We start from the raw sequence: 20,347 nt of genomic DNA on the forward strand, positions 1-20,347 counted from the left end.
TAAAGGGGACAAAAACTATTGAAACAGATACTCATATGTATAACAATTCAATACAAATCATAAAAACAGCAAAACAGTGCATGTACTTATTATTATACATGTTAAAAGAGGCTGAAAATTTCTTCTTTTTCCTCCTTTCCCTTTTAATCCCAAAATGGTTATTAGTCTCAAAAAATGATTTTGCATTGTTTCACTTTTTGTTCAGGTCTTGTTATTTGAAGGGGGAAAAAAAGAAAATATTTATTTTTCAAATTTAATCTGTCTATTATTGAATGAACTGCCATAGATGCAGTTCTTAATATTATTAGTTTATTTTTCAGTCTGATTCAGTTAAACCAAAATGAATTTAATTCATGCTAGACCATGCTAATTAAAAACATTAAATACTTTTATAGAATTATGATATACATTTTTGCACTTTCCAAATATACACGAGAAGTAGGAGAGTTAGCAGCTTTGAATTATATTGCAATACTAATCCAGTTTTTTATATTGCAATATGCAAAAACTTGAAAATTATTATATATCTCTTACCAGCATCATCTCTTTACGTCAAGAGATAAATAATATTGAAAAATATTAAAATACTTTCCACCAAGATTTGCATCAAAAACACTGCAGAATAGTTGAAGCTATTATTTATCCTAGACAGGTAACAGCATAAATTGGGAGTGGAAACTGTTGTCTACACTTTTCTCATGTGCAAGTGCAAATTCATACACAATTAAAGCACACTGTAATTTTTTTTTTTTTTTCTTAAAACAATCAAATTTATATAATGTGACTGATGCCATACTCAAACAATATATTATTTAAACTATAGCAGAAGTATCAGTTGCTTTCCTAATTATTCAGCCTGAAATAATTAACAGGGGTGTTTACAATCTGATTTCACAAATCTTAAAAACTACTGTGAAGGAAAAATCTGACAAAATTTCAAATAAAGCAGACTATTAATGAGATAACACATACATATATTTTCAAACAATCGAATTACAGCAGCAAAATATAATTTTTTGAATTTATTGAAAATGAATTTGATTTACAACTTTTCATACAATTAGCTATGGTTTAGCTTTCTTTCTTTCTTTCTTTCTTCTTTCCCCCCCCCTCTAAGGGAAGGAAGCAGCATTGCTACTTTCTTTATAACTGAAAGTTCAGTATGATCAGCAAGACATTTTGGCTTTTAACCCTTTAAATGTCAGAATGGAGCTTGAAGTATGTTTCTTAAGTACTGGAAATGAGGAACTGCTGAAAAGAAGAGAATGGTTCATAGAATGTAAGACATATTGGTGAGCTGTCCAGTTATTCCTAAAAATATCCCTAAAATTTTTACCAAATGAATCTTCAGATGCATTTTCTAACTCAAAAGCATGTACTTTGTGCAATGAGAATAAATAATATTTCAGAATTTGTGCAATATATGTGCTATAAATGTTCAAGAACGTTGGTATTCCAGTTGAAATATTGGGTATTCCCGACTTTCCATCTTCTTTTAGCCTGAACACTACAGCCCAAAAATTCAGCAGTTTATTTTTCATTTCTCTACAAGGCAAACAGTAAAAAATAACTTTTCTGTACGAGAAAAACTTCTTCTCTGACTGACTGAATATAATGATATGTAAACAATGGGTTCAAGTAATTTCAGTTTCTGTCAACAGTTTTAAAGTTTTAAATTCATGTAATCTTTGTATGCACATTTTTTAAAAGAAATTTTGAGAAACATAATTAGTTTCTCACATTAAACAAATCTAGAAACTCCAGATTTGAAAAGATTAAAAATCCAGAATTCTGGCTTTATTCAGATTGCAAATAGCCTTGAATTAGGAAAACAACTGATTTTCATAAAATGAACGAGTTTTTTGTAGTAATCCAAATGCTTTATAATTAACAATAAAAATAATTCTACAAATATAAATTACCTCAGGCATTTGACTTCTATGAAAAGAAATTTTAAATTATAAATGGTAAAAGTAAGTAAAAGAAAATCAACAAACCAACTACAACTTTGGATATAAATATCAAAAATAGCAAGATGCACCTAATATAGGATGTCAATGAAATTCCAATACAGTCAAAAGTCGTTAATTCGGACACCCATAATCCGGAATGATCTATAATCCGGACCTCAAAGCTACAAACTTTCTGCGCATGTGTGGCGTTGATGCATGCGCATAGATGTTTACCCATGCGCGTAACACATTTACGTCTACGAATATGCGTGTGCGCGCGCGTTTAATGTATGACGGACAGTATAAGCTAAGCTAAAATTATCTAATTCAGTTTATGTTGCAGATTGCGTTGTTCCTTAATCTTCGAATTGGGTCCGGCTTATTATTTTTTGCAGACTGTTAGAGCAATTTTATAAAAGTAAGCTTGAACTTTCGATTATGTCAAATAGAATTTCCGATATATATTTACTAATATGTAAAGGATCTACAAAGCGAAAGTATGTTTCGAAGTCCATTAAACAAAAAGTGGAATTGCTGGAAAAAATGGATAAAGGCATATCCTTTGTTTCTCTAACCATTTCGAAAAATCTGTTTATCAATTTCACGCTGCTCTGTGGGGGGGGGGCAATGAATTGGAAGTTGATCTGTCAGCACTATCCTTATCTTTAGAATAGATGTTTTTATTTTATTTGGCTTATAATTCCTTACTAAATGTAGCATTTCATATCGATGTACTCCATCTTTGATTTAAATCAAATTCCTCGTCATTATAAATATCACGAATATACGTCAAATAGTTTTCTGGTTGGAATTTTCTAATTTGACTATGCCTAATGTAAGGTTTATGCATGCGCGCGTTGAAAGAAATGTTTAATAAAGTAAACAAATAAATATTAAGCTTTTCTTTTGTAAATTTTGATATCCTTTAGATCATAATTGCTCTTTATTTCATAAATTACGGTTTCATATTTTTAATTTTATAATTTCTGCATGCCATCTTACCAGATTTAAACTGATGATCTATAATCCGGAAAAATCGTTAATCCGGAATCGCCGAAGTTCCGACGAGTCCGTATTAACGACTTTTGACTGTATAAGATACATTATAAAACTCCAATGTAAAATAAAAAATTCCAATTGTTAATAATTCAAAGAATCAAAACATAAAATATCTATACTTTATTGTCTCAAAGCAAATATCATTATTTATGATTTATAATTATATTAACTAATTTTTGAATCCACAACTATGAAATGATTTGCAATATAAAATTTAAAATTTAAAAAAAAAACTAATAATACAGTTTGTCATACATTTTAAATCAAATTCTATCAATATCGAAGGCTATTAAGGTCCTTCTTTTACAGCATCCCTGCCCCCCCCAAAAAAAATCAAAGTTTTTGAGATCATAAAATTAATTTTTTATTTAGATAAAATAGCCATGTGGTGAAGATGTATTATTTTCATTACTCATTAATGAATCAAGTGATAATGACTCAGAAATTTGTGTTATTTTTGCAACTTCATATAAAATAATAGTTTCAAATACGCTACCTCTTTAGGTCGTTTGACTTGTTTCTTTTCTGCTTTAACCTTCTTTCCATTTTTGGCAGCATCTGGTTTAGAGCTTTTTGGTTTACTTTTACGTTTAGTAGGAGGTTTTTCTGGTGCTGGTAAAAACCTAACAATTTGTTCATTTACAGCTTCTGTAGATTTTTTTGAGGTCGATTTTGCCATTGGATTCCCTGAGACAGTAGAAACTCCTGATAACGAGGAAGAGATGCTATTTGTAGCAGCTTTAGATTTTTCGCTGAAAAATAGAGACACATAATTACTCATTTAATACTTGCAGGTTTCAATAACAAAACCTGAAAATAATTTATGAAGAATGACAGAAACAATCTATACATTGTCTTAAAATTTTTTAAAAAGAAACTGAATGGATTCAATAACCTGAAATTATAATTTAACAGCAAAATACATGGTTAAAAATTTTGCATGCTAGTCAAACTGGCCAACACGTAGAATATTACTTAAAACATTAAATCAAGAAATGTTTCTTAGTGATTCCTAAATACAAAGTAAAAGAAAATGAAGAAAAAATTAACAACTGTAATTACAAATTCATATGTGATGACGTTTCATTTACGATTTGACAATAATTAATACAGTTAAAACCTAGCTATCCACATTCAACTAATCAGAATATTTTTTAATATTTTAACTTTTTTTTAACAAAAAATTGAACAAATGAGAGATTGTGTGTATAGGACTACAATTCAGATTAAACAAAGCTGTCTCCAAATTAGTGTGATTTTGCACTAGTAAATAGTGACCACGATATCACAATACAATCAAAAGCTGTTCAACTTGATTTTATGTAACCTTGATTAATTCTTGATAAGCCAGTTTAGTTTTTGTTAAGAAGGATATAACTTAACTGCTATTTATCTGTTTTTCCCTTGCATTATTAAAATATGGAACTTGCCCTTAATGTAACAGCATTTAGTGGAGTAATTACAAAAATACAAGAACTCTGGCATCAAGAAATGTATGTGTTAACAGGCACAATATGCAGCTTTAAGGTTATAGATTTATCTATTTATAAAACTGTCTGATAAATAACAAACAGATAAATAATATTGAATACAGATAAATAATGGTGATGCAACATGAAAAATTATGACAAGCATTTTACGCTTTTAAATGCTATGTATTTTTATATCCATAACTTGTATCTTGTAAAATTATGACAAGCATTTTAAGTTTTTAAATTCTATCTATTTTTATATCCATAACTTGTAGCTTTTGAGCATCTAACTAAAGAGCAATCAGTTCGTTCAAACTCCTACTGAAATGACTGGTACAAGTTCGATGGAATCTCTGCCAACTTTCATGCTCAATGAGATTTCATAATCAGATAAGACAAAGGTTCTCAATCGGAGGGAAATTTCATAGTTTCAGATGACAGGGAAGGGCGGATGCAAAAGTGGTCCACCTTTTACTTAGATGTTAAGCATTTGTTTTTAGTTTATGAATATAAAAAATTAATTCAAGTTTTGATATTAATCAACATTTCCTAAACTTTGATCCTCCAAATATGATAACTGTTTTTTATAAATTTAAACCGAAAATTTCTTCTTTCATTTATTTGGCTTTTCTAACTTTAATATAAAAAATACATGAAAAGTCACATTTTTATAAAATAAGCACAGTATCAAAAAATAACTTTTTTTTTTATATATATATTACAGCAGTTTTCCTCCCCTATTTTGGGTTTTGTACGTAGCAGACAATCAATCCATTACAGTAGAAAATGTGCATAAGACTTAAGAATTGTTAACACACATGGCTCCCACATTTTGGTATATTCTTAAAATTTTGGAAACCTTCTACAAAGCAGCTGCATTAATATAAAGTCAAAAGTTGTTAATCTGGACTCATCGGGACTTCGGCGATTCCGGATTATCGATTTTTCCGGATTATAGATCATCAGTTTAAATCTCGTAAGATGGCATGCAGAAATTCTAAAATTAAAAATATGAAACCGTAATTTATGAAATAAAGAACAATTATGATCTAAAGGGTATCAAAATTTGCAAAAAGAAAAAGCTTAATATTTATTTGTTTACTTTATTAAACATTTCTTTCAATGTAAGTTGTTTAAGTTTTGCTTCGTTTCATGTGATAATACTTTCTCTTTAATTCTATTAAACAGACATAATTTCTTGTTCAGTTACAAAGTTCCGCTGTTCAAGTCCTATAATTGGTGTGTGGAGAACACCGACTAATTTGTCAATCGAAATTTTTTCGTGTTCAATAACCTCTGTCACTTAAGCCAATTATAATGACGAGGAACTTGTTTTAAATCATATCAATGACGGAGCATATCGAGATGAAATACTACATTTGGTAAGGAATTATAAGCCAAATAAAATAAAAACATCTGCGCTGAAGATAAGGATAGTGCTGACAGATCAACTTCCAATTCATTACGCGCCCGCCGCGGCGTTCCCCCCGCCGAGCAGCGTGAAATTGATAAACAGATTTCGGATTTCAAAACATACATTCGCTTTAGATCCTTTACATATTAACAAATATATATCGGAAATTCTATTTCATATAATCGAAAGTTTAAGCTTACTTTTATAAAATTGCTCTTACAGTCATGCAAAAAATAATAAGCCGGATCCAATTTGAAAATTAAGGAACAATGCAATCATCAACATTAACTGAAATAGATAATTAGATAATTTTAGCTTATACGTCCATTATATATAAAACGCGCACGCGAAAACGTATTCTGCACTTGCGCACACTCATATGCGCAGTCGTAAAAGGTCTTATGTGCACGCTTAAATGCCTATGCGCATGTGCAGAAAGTTTTTAGTTTTGAGGTCCGGATTATAGATCATTCCGAATTATGGGTGTCCGAATTAACGACTTTTGACTGTATTTGACTTTAGTTCCAAATTAAAAATTTCAAGAGATTCCTTCAAAAGCTCTTAAATATACATTAAACATTAAAAAGTTACTTCTTAAGCATTAAAAAGATTGCACTCAGAATTTAATTATAAGAGTCCTAAGATAAATGTTTAGATAAGATTCGCTAACATAATTTTAAACCTTTTGACACTAGATGATAATTTTTGCAAAAAGATTTCAAAGATTAGAAATCGAATATTATTATTTTTTGTTTAACAAAGGCTTACCTAGATTTTGCATGATTAGTTTCCTTCTCAGAAATTTTCACCTTTGTTATTTTCTTTGCGGAAACACCAACTAAATTAGGCAATGCATTTGTTTTGCAGAGTGTTTGGGGACTAGGTATACCTGCAATAAATAAGGTAAAATATTTTTATGATATATATGTATACACTGTGGCAGCATAAAAAACTCATAGTATTATGAATTTATTTATCAAATTTAATACAAATTTCTCCCTCTCCAATCATCAAGTTGTTGAATTCACCATTTGTTTTTCTTAAGTTTTTCCAAAATATGGATGTCTGGGTTGCCTGTTTTAAGTGGCCAGTCAGACTCATTCCATAAAACAGTACACATTGAAACTGCATACCTCATTTTATAATAAGATGTTATATAACGGGCTCAGATCTCAAGGCTAATAATAAATCTTACTAAGAACAAATACAGATGTAGAGACTACTGTAAAAACATTTCAATTTTTAAACTCATACATTACCTAAATGGAAGGCAAATTGAATAAAAAAAAAAAAAGAATGAGCATAAAAATGAATTAAAAAAGAGAATAACATATATTTCTGTGTATAATCTGAGAATTTTTGGAACTTTTTTCTAAAGCTAAATTATGGGAAATCTGCTTATATGAGGAAGGGTCCACTAATTCGCAAAAAACATAAGTACTTTTCTCTTAACTGAACATGAGCAATAAATCGCTCTAAATATCACACTTTTTTATTTCTTTAGTTTATAAAAGAATTAATTTTACATGAAATAAGATAGCCATTTTTTGAAAATGTGTTATATTATTATTGAAATTGTTTATAATGCTGGTTAGTTGCATAATCTTCAAAACAATAAATCTTTTAGAGAAATCTCAAACTTGTTTCTCATTCATGAAGAAACGCAGAGCAACCATACTGTTATTATTTTTAGCAAATAAAATCATCTAATGTTTGAAATTTGCCATATAAGAATTTTTCTTCCAGCTTATCTTTCAGATAAACACAGAGGGGAGGGAATTCACATAAAATAAGACTAGTAGAGATACCACAGACTGTTTACAAGACAATTAATGAATGGAATAAATGTGTTAGCTTCAGCAAAGAGTTACCAGAATTAAACAACCATTGTTAGTGTCTGGAGATTTTACTTTACAGCAACTTGATTGGAAAAGATTTTACTCATTTTATCAGGTTCTATGTTCCTCCTTACTTTCTTTGGGAACATTAAATGACCTGACTCGGAACAGGGAGCTTACTAAAGCTATGTTCAATAAATGTGGGAAGTAGACAAGATACACAGGAAGGGTATAAGAAAACCCTTTATTTTTCTCTCTTTACAATGATTTCCGGACTTTGGAATACAGAGACCAACCACTTGTAGTCTGAACGTAAGAATATAAAAATATTAACTAAACTCTAACTAAACTAACTTTGGATTAATAAACAAGTGCCTACTTGAAGATTGGCCGTATATTAACAGAAAGGCCGTATGTAGTACAGAGAACTGTTAACACTACAATACGTTTAAAATTATCAAGAGGATTAAACCTCTGGCCTTGAAGGCAACCAGCAACCGAGTAAAACTGCTATGGCAAGCGGCCTGCTCCTAATCACTCCTTCCTGTCTCTTGCTTGGCAAAAAGCCACAACTTAAGTACTTGGCGTTCGCAAGACAAATTTGCATAAATAAGTTAAAGCTTTTAATTCTGGCCGGAAGTAGAAAATAAGAAGTGATAGTAAAGATTTAAAATAAAATAAATGTTAGTAAAACTTAAGATCCTTACAATTTTACCTACTTGGCAACATTTTCAACCTCATGGCAACATGTTTAAAAAATCCAACCCCTCCCATTTCGGCTGGCATATAGATTTTGAATTTTGGAAAAACACACTCTCGGGTTATATTCAAAAGTTAATATATCATCGATTGGAGATCTATGATAAAAAAGTGCCAAAGCAGTTACTTAATAAAATCTTTTTTGCAACCAAAAAATTTTTAAACTCTGACTGATTTAGTACAACAATTTTCAACCCTTGGATCAAGATCCTATTTGGAATAGAAAACATTTACTAAAGGTGGCCAAAATTTTTAATGAATCATATTCACATTTAGTATTAATACATCTTAAGAGGACTAGGTAACTTTGAAATTTTTGAGATGGACAATCAATATGCACTAAAAGAAAATTATTTGTCAGATGTGTAAATATGAACTCTTCTGTGTACAAATATTATAATTTGTGGCAACAATTACAATTTGTCTATCTTAGAATAGATATTTTAAAAAAATAAAAATGGAACAAGACAGCATTATCTACAATTTTAAAGTAGGGCTAAATCAGTAATGCTCTCAACATCTACAATTATTAGCACATGGAAATACAGCTCCGTTTTGTGCCACTATATTTAGTCGGTTTTAAGAATTTTGAAAAGATTGGAGTTTTCTCACACACAAAGGATGACATTTGTTAGCTACAGTCTAGAAAATGTGTCGGCCATATGAAAAAAGTTAACCGATGTTAATGATACAAATACTTATGAGACAGAAGGCAATTAACACTGGATTTCCAGTCATACATAAAATTATTCATGAAATGAAAAAAGATTACAGCTGTAATAATAATAATAATCTAAAAAAAATAAATCTTGCATATTTTATGCAAAAACATGATCTTTAATCTCTCCTTCCTGTAACAAATATCAAACCCATTACAACAATGTCCAGCATCTTCAAAGGACTAGTAATACATACTAATAACAAATGCTTAAACATATTAAATGAATTTAAATTAAAGATTAAGAATAAACTACAACCCAGGAGAAAGAATTAAATCTTTCATTCTAATTCTATCTCAGGAGAGAGCATTAAAATGAAAAATTTAAGAAATGCTTTTGTTCCTTTTTTCCCAGAAATCTTAAAAGAAAGTCAAACAGAAAGCAGTAAATAACAATAATTTTATCATAAAATACAACTAAGTAAAAAAGAATATATTTTCAAGATATTTTTAAGCACTTGTCACTGATCACCATTTTATCACTTATTTAAGAGAATAATTTTAGAAAGAAAAAACATTAATACACTTTTTTTAAATATGCTCCCATCCATATACAAACAAAAAAGGATAAAATAAAAATACAAACAGACTAAATGAACAAAATATGAAAAACTACATTATCGTACATAATTATTGTATGATTTAGAATTTTACTGAACATATATAAAGGGACATATAAAATAATAAAAATGATAAACTAAAAAAATGAATATGACAAGACATAAATGATGCCAAATTTATAATTAAAGAAATACATTAAATTAGTTCATGCCATAAAAAATGCTACAAAGAACATAAGCACATTATTTCATGTTATAACAATTACCCAATCCCCCTCCCCCCAAAAAAAACAGTTAAAGACGCAAAATAAGATTTTTTATATTAATTATTCAAATTATGATACTCAAATTATTACAAGTTTAGTGGGAAAAAATCAAAAACTGCTACAAAATGAAACATCATATTATGTTTTTTGTACACAAAAGATAAATTTTTGGGTCTCACAGTGAATGACATTGAAGTTGATATATACAGATTCAAGAACAATCATGGCTGGTTAATATACAGGGTGTAATGATTTTAATGAGCTGATAGGTAGTGAGTGACCTGTGAGCTCATTAAAATCATTATATATTTTGCCTTTCTAGGCAAAATTTTCTAGCTTTCTATTTTAGACAACTGGGCACGAAGCAGCTAGTAAGCTAAATAAACCACACAGGTAATTACTGGGCACATAAACCACATAACTACTACTAATTACAACAGTCATATCTAGCTCAGGAATTTCAGTTTTGGGTATACATCCATTATGCTAATTAGTATGCCTCAAAATCAGTAATAAAATCAAGGACAGAAGAGAAACATGAAATTAATTTTTGCAGATGACGGTGAAGAGGAACACGTACCTGCTTGCACTAGAACTCAATAGTTACTTGACTAAAATCTATGCTTAACATAAGGTTGTTGTTTTGCCTTATTTTAAATAACAATGTGTCACTAAATTTTGCTAATGTTTCTTTCTATACTAAAATATTCTATTAAGTAGCTTTTCTTGTCATTCCAACACAGATGAATTCTAAACCTGTGTTATCAACTTAAATTATCTGTGTTTAGTAAAATGAATTCTAAACAGAACTATGCTCTCAGCAAATATTTATCTATAATTTTATTCTTAAAATCGACACTAAAATGTAGGAGGCTCTTATACTCTGGAAGGTCATACATTATTAGATAAAGATTTTACTCTCCCATTTGCCATAAATGCATGTGTTTTTGTTTTACATAAGAATTGTATAATGGGGATTAATTTTGAAATGATACACATCTGAAAGATTTATTATAAGCATTTAGCTGTTTTTCGGATAGAAATAAGAAATAATCAAATTTAAAGGATGACTTTAGGGTCTATTACAAATTTAATCAAAGTTAGATAAATTAAATTCACCATTCTTAATCTAATATCAATACACCTTGCTCTTCTTTTATCCTCTTAACACTCAAATTACTACTACATTAAGCTGCTTAATTACGAGGGCATTTCGAAAAGTAAAGATACACCGTACGCCAGAGGAAAAGAAAAGTTTTGTTGAGCAAGTTGATAACACAGGTGTAAACCTTGAACCGTTAGCTTTCTCCTCGCGGTCGTTCGGAACGTTGATTCTGGTTGGAGTAGGTCGTGTTTAAAATGGCTGCGCCGATTCAAAATCCCGCCAAATGCGAAGTGTGCTCCGTCATATGTTTTCTTCATGCAAAAGTTCAGTGACCAGCGGATATTCACAAAGAAATTGTTTCTGTTTATGGGAACATTATGAATTGACAAAATGTAATGAAATGGTGTTGTCATTTCTCTGAAGGTAGCACCGATGTTCATGACGAACAAAGAACAGGTCGGCCATCTGTGATCTCTGATGCCCTTCTTCAGAGAACAGAGGAAGCAACTCATGCGAATAGACGTCTCAAATTGAAAGAATTGCATCAGATCATACTGGAAGTGTCAATGACAACTCTTTATGAAGTTGTGACCATCAAGTTAGGGTACAGGAAATTGTGTGAGTGCTGGGTTCTAACAGGTGGCAACCTTCTATGACTGTAGGATACAAAAGCTTGTGCACCGACTTAACAAATGTTTGGATAACGGGTGTGATTATGTCAAAAAATAATAAATAATCCAGTTAATAAGATGTAACTGACGTTTTCTAAATAAATGTTTTGCTTTTTTTTTTTTTTTTTTTTTTTTTTTTTTGTTTAAGAAATGCAAGCCATTGTATCTTTACTTTTCGAAATGCCCTCACATATTGTTGCCAATACATGAATATTTGCAGTTTTTGAAAAGTATGCCTCTTGCATCAGTTGAATTATATATATGTTTACTTCAATAGTACTAAGCAAAAATAAAGAATTGCACCAATTGCCAATGACTGTACTTCCATCTTTATGATCAACTTAAACATCCTCTATGTCATAAAAAAATTTATTTCATATATATATAAATACACTATTAAAAACATATTGTAAACAATACATTATTCTAAAGGTACTCTGAAAAATAATTCTTATAAAGAAAAAAGCATTAAAATAAATAGTGCAATTTCAGTGTAAATAAAATTTGAAAACTCTTCTGGTAACTAATTTCATAATTATTAAATGAGCAAGAGAATATCAAACTCCATTCCTTGCTTTTCCTACACCAAACTACAAAACAGTAACAGTACTATGTATGTAAACACAGAAAAGCACACTGTCAATAAACATAGAACTTAAGTGCAATTTCTGAAGAAGAATGTGGAGTTTGTAGCATTTAACAGAAATTATTATGTTTTGGTACACATTACTGCCTTAAAGTTTATTCTAATATATAGGCAGTTTTTACCTGCATTTTATAACTTACAAAGAATTTCAAATGCAAATTTATTACAAGCATAGATGTGTAAAATAAGAAAAATAAAAAGCCATAAAAATTTTAAGTTTTCCAATAAGTCAGTATTGCTGTACACCAAATAAAGAGACTCCATACGTATGCAGAAAAATGCATGCAAAATAATATATAAATAAATAACCACACAAAAATATAATAAATCAAACAAAAAAAGGGGGTACAAAATTTTCTCTTCATGCAACAACTCTAATTAGAAATCTTTTGTCATATTTTCTTTGCTTTAATGTACCTGAGGACTGTGTTTCATTCTTTGATTCTGCGGATGGAGGTTTAGCATACATATGACCTAAAACTTCTTCTACGACTGGGAGGAAAAAAAAAAAAAAAATTACAATTTTTTGAAGTATAAAAGTTTAAAATTTACAGAACACATATACAAGCACAACCAGATTATTTTATTTAAGTCAAGTATTTATTATGGTACTTTCTGATTATCCACATCCCCACAAAAATTTGCCAACTCATTAGTTATTTTGTGGACAGATTAAAAACATTTGCTTGGCTGCCTTTATGGCACACATGTAATATTCTGTTATAAATAATAAGAAGAAGTACTTTATGAGAAAAACAAAAATCTATATAATCAATATTTACATTTTTACAGCCAGTGGATACTGCTTAGCAGAATGATTTTTAAAAACAAAGAGTGTAAATTTGTGTGTACTCAGAAACATCTGTTGTATTCCAAGTACTTGCATGTTAACTGGCAAATGCTAATTAACAATAAACAATTTCCAGTAGTCTTAATTTATTCCAAGTGGGAACCTGGCGAATTGAATGATTTGAGTTTGACTCCATAAGAGAAGCAGAAAACAGAATTTTTTAAAATTTGTTTTTCTATCTTTCTTACTATCAAGTACCCTCACATGGTATGCTTTATGACTTACAGGATACCTGTGTGAGCATATGCGTGGGCTATTTATTATCGCATCTATACTTGAAATAATGCCAAAAATGGGCACTAGGCATTACTACTGAAAGTTGAAATGGGGAGGTGCAGATAAATAGAGAGTACACTTATTATTCTTAAGTTATCTTATTTCATAGTCAAAAAGGTACTTATAAAGTAGCGCAACTAACTTGATGCAGTTTGGTGAATTTTTATAGAAGAAATTAATGAATTATAAATGTAAAAAATGATTTAATTTATAGATACATATTTTCAGGTATTTATCCAAGAAAAATCAATAAACCTATTTATAGTTTTTTTTTTCCCCTTATTTATTTACTTATTTTGATGGAAATTTTGTGACAACTGCTTTGAATCTCCTTTGAAAGCAATTGTACCAAATTTGTTTATTCCTGAAGAAATTCTATCGCAGTTTATTCTTCTGCAGGCAAGTCCCACAAGCATAATTTTTAAGTTGATTTTGCAACAAAAAATATCGAATTTTTCTTTAAAAATCATTGGAATTTAGAATATAACAAAAGAATGCATATACAAAATGGCATGTTGGTTGTAAAACTGTCATGTGCGTGGTTGCTACAGAATTGTAATGAACATGGTTGCCAGAATCTGGCACATTCTCAAACCCTGGGGATCTCTACTATAATATGTAAATACCACAAAAATAAGGGTACTTCACACTAAATTATGATTGTGATGTATCATATTACTAAAAATCATAAGTAACCTCGAAAAGCATAATGCGACACTTTCATAAGGTCCAATGGGATTTGAATATGACTGGAACTGATACAAATCACTACCCATATACAGAGCCCTTCTTGAGAGCACAACCACTACCACACCTTATCTCCTGTGCAGATCAGAATTTGCTTGGTCAAGCCTGGCAGTTGTGAGAGTGATGATCAAAAAGCAGCTGATTCACAGCATAGAGCAATGCAATGAAATCAAATTTCTCATTAAAGAAAATGTTTTGTCATCTGAACGAGACTCCAAGCACATATGAAGAACAGTGTTTCTCTAGAACCCATGTGTTAGTGCTTCACTGAGGAATGACAGTGTGGGGATAACACCTATCGCACCAAATAGTATCAACATGTGAATAAAAATAAGGCCTATCACTATCAAAAAACTTGCATGAATGTTTTCAATCAGTATTGATAATATAAAAATCATGGAAAGAAAGCATTTGGACTCTGAAAAGGTATATATCAGATGGATTTCCCCAATGTTCACAGATCATAAAAATAAGGCCTATCACTATAAAAAAACTTGCATGAATGTTTTCAATCAGTATTGATAATATAAAAATCATGGAAAGAAAGCATTTGGACTATGAAAAGGTATATATCAGTTGGATTTCCCCCATGTTCACAGACCAGAACAAAGTCATGTACATGCAAACTGCCAGTTCTCTCATATGATGGGTTAAAGATGAAGAGGTTGCATTTTGGAAATAAATAATGACCACATTTAAATGTGGATCCATTACTACAATGCCGAATCTCAACCTTAAATCCCACTTGGAAGATATTCAGTTTGTGGATAACAATGCTATCATTGTCAGTGCTTGAGTGCACATTCACAGCCCACTGATAAAGGTCTACCAAAAGGGCATTAAAATGCTTCCAGAACACAGTGAAAAATGCTACTGACTCTGGAGGAAAGTATGCTGAAGGATGACATATTAAGCTCTTTCACTTGCAATAAGGTTTTGGTATTGAAAAGAAATAGTCAAAGTCAAACCACCTTACGACCACCATATGATAAAAATTGAATTCAACAAGTTTAAAACTATTTCATAGCATAGCATGGTTTCAAGATTGTTGAATTTAATTTTTGATATTAGTACTTAGATATCATCAATTAATTCATTTTTTAAAGAATATATCACTAGAATAATTAAATTTAAAAAATAGGTAAATATAAAAAAATCCTGCTTAAATTTACAAGCCTAAATATTTTCTCAGCAACTCATTATATAAACAATGTTAAACACAAAAATTAGTTGATCCGATAAACTAGCTGTTGACCATTTGCATAAGGAGTAATAATGAATGTTTTTTTAATCGTAATTTTTTGTGGAAGACAAGTTCATATTTCTGATAAATATGCAGAAATTATGAGAATTAAGCATCTAATTCATTCCCTAAGAAACAATTGTTTCACAGCTTATTAATGATCCTTTTAAATTCAAAGAAATTCATTTGCAATTATGATGGATCACTATACAGCATAAAGAATAAAAGATAGCAGACAGAATTTTCTGAAATACCTAGGAAAAATTCTAGTTCCAGACTTATGCTAACAGTTACAATATTGGATCATTAGAAAGCATCTTTTGACTTTCAATCTCAGAACTAACTTTCAGGTTAGGAAGTTAGGAAAATATTTGCTTTAAAGTGATCTTATGGGAAGTAAATGAACAATTTAATTTACATTTATGTAAATGACAATGACATGTGAGAAAGCTTGCAATTTATTCCAATTTAAATCATGTACACTTTGTTGTTTAAAAGCATTCCTTGTATTTTTAAACAGTTTTAAAATACAGTTTGAAATTCATTATCACACTGAAAAATTTAAAAAATGCATACGTCACTGTTAAATCAGCTGTTCACATTACAGATAAGATAATTAAGTTTGCGAATTTCGGCTGCTAAGTTATCAATAAGATCAATTAAAATAACATATTTAAAGTAGAAAGAATATTTTCAATTGCAGCTGTGAAATTAATTAAACTAAACTAAATATCACAACAAATAAAAACTTGTGGTGTAAAAAATTAATTAGCAAAATTAGCACTCACTTCTTCGTGTTGGTTGCTGTACAGAAAGATGAGCAGGAGTTACTGTTGAACGCCCACAGATCCCTGGCCTGCCAAATGGATCTGAAATTGGGACTCCACATCCAGGAAACTCAGAACTACTTGCTATAGGCGATGCAGCAGACCACCAATTGCAGGGACCTGCACGCAGTAACATACAGTGCACATTTTTATACAGCGCAACAATCTTAAAATTTTCCCAACTGCAAAGTGATGCAAATTTTGACCACATGATGCTATTTCATATGCTAGTTCAAGCATTAAAAATTTTAATGCATTCTTGAAACACAAACAATGTTTTCCCAGAAAATATTATAGTAAAATAATGAAATATCATCTATATTGTAAAAGCATATGGTTGAGTGAAGACTAAAATGAAATTAATTAACTACTGATGAATCCTATATTTTAAAATCCAAATTCATTAATAATTTGGGTGATCGTCAGTTTTACTTGCAAAGGAAAAAAATATTACCGAGTTTGGATGCAAATTTAAAAAAAAAAAAAAATTCTTTTAAAAAATAAAATTTTAATGAAATTTTTTTAAAAAAAAATAGAGAGGGGATAAAAAAAGAAAGGACTCAAATTTATTTCCAGACGTTCAAACTTAAGAAAAAATTACAGTGGCCATAAATTCGCAAACGCAGCTTATTGCTGTCAAGAATATGATTTTTGAAGCAGGGAAACAGTTGACAATGCAAAAGCCAATCATTTTATGGTAATTTTTCAAACTACTTTCCCATATGGCTTCTTCAGAGACATTAAACTCCATTTATTCCCATTTTTGCAAAATTCTGCACAGAGTAAAATACGATTTTCTTGGAAGAATGCAGGAACTTCCTTTTCATTTTTTCATAAATTGAAAACTGTCATCTTTAGAATTCAATGTGGGAGTGGGAACGACTTCGTAGACACACAAAAAAAATTATTCTTATTACTTTGTTATGCTTTTGGGTTTCCAATACTGTTTGGTGAAAAGATAGTGATTAATCATTGGTCATCGGTAAAACCAATCAATACCATAATTTGATACAGCAGATACATTTAACATGGAAGCAATTTAGCAAAATTTAAAAGGAAAATATATACTTGTTTGGGCTTAATTTTTCAAAAAAATTTATCTAACTAAAATCTTATAGTACAAATGGAATATTTTATTGAAAAGATTACTCCTTTATCCAGTCAAGAAAGATTTTATTGTATCTTTCGAAGGATGGATGAAGTGAACAAATATCCCAAAATAAATAAATTATCCTTTAGTGAAAAGAAGCATTTCTTATAAATATGTTTAAGAAGTCATAACTTTGAATATACGGAAAACCCAAATATCTCCAGCCCATTTTCCACAAATCAAAATATAGACAGCAGAAAGGAATATTTAATTGTATACTGATAATATTATCTAATGTTTTATATCCCCCAAATAAAAATTTTACACAATTGCATAAACTTCACAAAAATGCAATTTTTCCCATCGACCTGCCTACCCTCCAAAAAACAGAAATGCATGAGTTGATCAATATACTGGGCAAATCATGCATATGAAAACTGGATACTCATTTACTCCTGTTTGAGGTAAGGTTTTTTTAAGATTTGCAGCAGAAAAAAAATTAAATTAAATATAACAGAAAGATATACAAAATAATGTTTTCCTCTTTTGGTTTAGTTAAAATGTTTCTAGTCACCATCACAAATACAGGAAAAATATTTTATGACATGAAATTTTTCATTAAATGTTCAGTTGCTCAATTTCTAAACATTAGTGTTAAGATAATAGTGTTGACATAAGAGGAGGAAAAATTCAGGCCACTGTTACAAAACACCTCTTATTACCGTATTTGACGGCATATAAGACGCACATTTTTTTTCCTAAATTTGGTCTCAAAAAAGTTACCTGCGCCTTATATATGAAGGACATAGTTAACTTTCAATACTGAATGCTATTTTTAGCCACAGGTTCGACGGTCACATTACGTCTATGGAGCCTTTCCTTCTTTTTACATAGACTTTCTTTGACTCAGCCGATACATGTGTCAGTATCGGTGCTACTCTGTATAAACGAGTCGGTATCGGTGCTTAAAATACTAGCATTTCATAGGTTTGTTAAAAATGCACGCAAGAAAACTTCTTTTGAGCTCGGTCAAATAGGAAATATAGATGAAATTCCACTCACATTTGATGTACCATCCAACAAGACTGTGAGTATTAAAGGGTCTAAATCAATAACCATAAAAAGCACAGGTCATAAAAAAACCCGATATACGGTAGTTGTAACATGTTGTGCTGATGGCACAAAACTACCGCCGTTTTTCATATTCAAAACTCATCCAAAAGAAAAACTTCCAACGGGTGTAATTGTTCATGTTCATCCGAAAGGCTGGATGGATGAAGCTGGAATGAAACTGTGGTTACGGAACGTATGGGCAAGGTGACCTGGTGGACTCTTAAGAAAACCCTCTCTTTTGGTTTTGGATCAGTTTAGCGCCCATAGAACTGAAACCATAAAGAATAAAGCGAGAGAATTAAAAACCCAGATAGCTGTCATTCCTGGTGGACTGACTAGCCAATTGCAGCCTTTAGATGTATCGGTGAATAAGCCCTTTAAGGAAAAATGTGCGAGAACGATGGAACAAGTGGATAGAAGAGCCACATCACGCCCTCATACTCTCAAGTAGAATGAAACGGCCCTTTATTTCACAAGTGTGCGAGTAAGTAAAAAGATCTTGGGAGGACGTAAAGGCTGATGTAATTGTTAAGTCCTTTAAAAAGTACGGAATCAGTAATGCGCTTGACGGAACAGAAGACGACACATTATTCGAAGAAGGTGATACTAGCAATGACGGAAACAGTAGTGATGACGATATTCTCGTTTTCGATGATGATGATAGTGAAAAGGATTTTTATAGTTTTGAAAGTGATTAAAGTGTAATTTCATGATAGGCAACGTTTTCCTTGAATCCGTGTTTTTTGTTGTTTCTGCTTTATTTTGTATTATGTTTGATTGGTTGCCGTTCATTCATTTATTCATTATTGAAATTTACATATCATGTTCAAAATAGCTTGCCATTTGTCAGTTTTCCTTAATAAAAATATGCTTGGTAAATGCATTCAATGATTGTTTATTTGGCTTTTACAAAACGTGAAAACTAAAAGTAACCACATTTTAAATTATTGTGGTACCGCGCTATCGCACGGACTATTTAAACTTTTTTTCCCTGCGTGTGGCCTTCTAAATAAGGGCAAATAAAAAATAAATAAATAAATTAAAACATATAAATTCCTTCTTATATGCCGTCAAATACGGTAATTATTTCAGAAATGCACAGAAGGCTTGCTAAACGGCCCATATAGTAGAAGTGGGTTTCTATGAATGGAAAAGAATCTATCAGATTTAATTATTTGTCATCCTACTCTCTAGCACATACCTGCAGCATGCTCGTTCTTTTATTTGACATAACATATTTATCATTACAACATTTTACACCTCTTGTTTTAATTATTTAGCAAAAAATAATTAAAACAAGAAAACAATTAAAACAAAAATAATTAAAATTTGTTTTAATTATTTTTGTTAACTTTGTTTTAATTATTTAAATTTTACACTGTGCTTTAATAATTTAGAATAAGTTTTGTAATGAAGGTAGAAATATTAATGTTTATGATGTTAGTGAAGCAAACAGACTCATGACTCTTATATGTGTTTTATGCGATGCAAACTAAAATGATGGAAACCAAATTATACTTGCATTAAAATAATAAAAGAGTCATGAAAAATAAATATTTTATTTGTTGTTCTAAAAAATTATGTTGATAGTTAACTTTGGAAAATATAGTACAAGAAGGCAGGGATAATAGGTCAAAAAAGGTAATTTTTGTTCAAATACTGCATCATTTTCAAATAATTCAAAAAGCATGCATTTAAACTATAAACTATGTGTTCAATATGTTTCTAAAAGTGAAAACAT

General features: G+C 30.2%; 1 protein-coding gene across 20 annotated transcripts in view; it reads right to left on the reverse strand.

Annotated features, from left to right (window-relative positions):
* Nucleotides 1-20,347, reverse strand: part of LOC118193846 (bromodomain adjacent to zinc finger domain protein 2B-like) — a 356,880-nt gene that overhangs the window by 126,550 nt on the left and 209,983 nt on the right. For 18 of the 20 annotated variants that reach the window (XM_085824642.1, XM_085824639.1, XM_085824657.1 and 15 more), the window contains 4 exons: nt 16,365-16,523; nt 12,878-12,952; nt 6,666-6,786; nt 3,508-3,763 (listed from right to left, as the gene is read on the reverse strand). In XM_085824642.1, coding sequence (XP_085680768.1) covers nt 3,508-3,763; nt 6,666-6,786; nt 12,878-12,952; nt 16,365-16,523 — 611 coding nt within the window. The remainder of the gene's footprint in view (nt 1-3,507; nt 3,764-6,665; nt 6,787-12,877; nt 12,953-16,364; nt 16,524-20,347) is intronic. The other 2 variants (XM_085824656.1, XM_085824658.1) reach the window with 1 other exon arrangement.

This window comes from Stegodyphus dumicola, chromosome 10, assembly GCF_044657685.1.
Source record: "Stegodyphus dumicola isolate Sdum_Otavi_A_Nest chromosome 10, ASM4465768v1".
NCBI lineage: Eukaryota > Metazoa > Arthropoda > Arachnida > Araneae > Eresidae > Stegodyphus > Stegodyphus dumicola.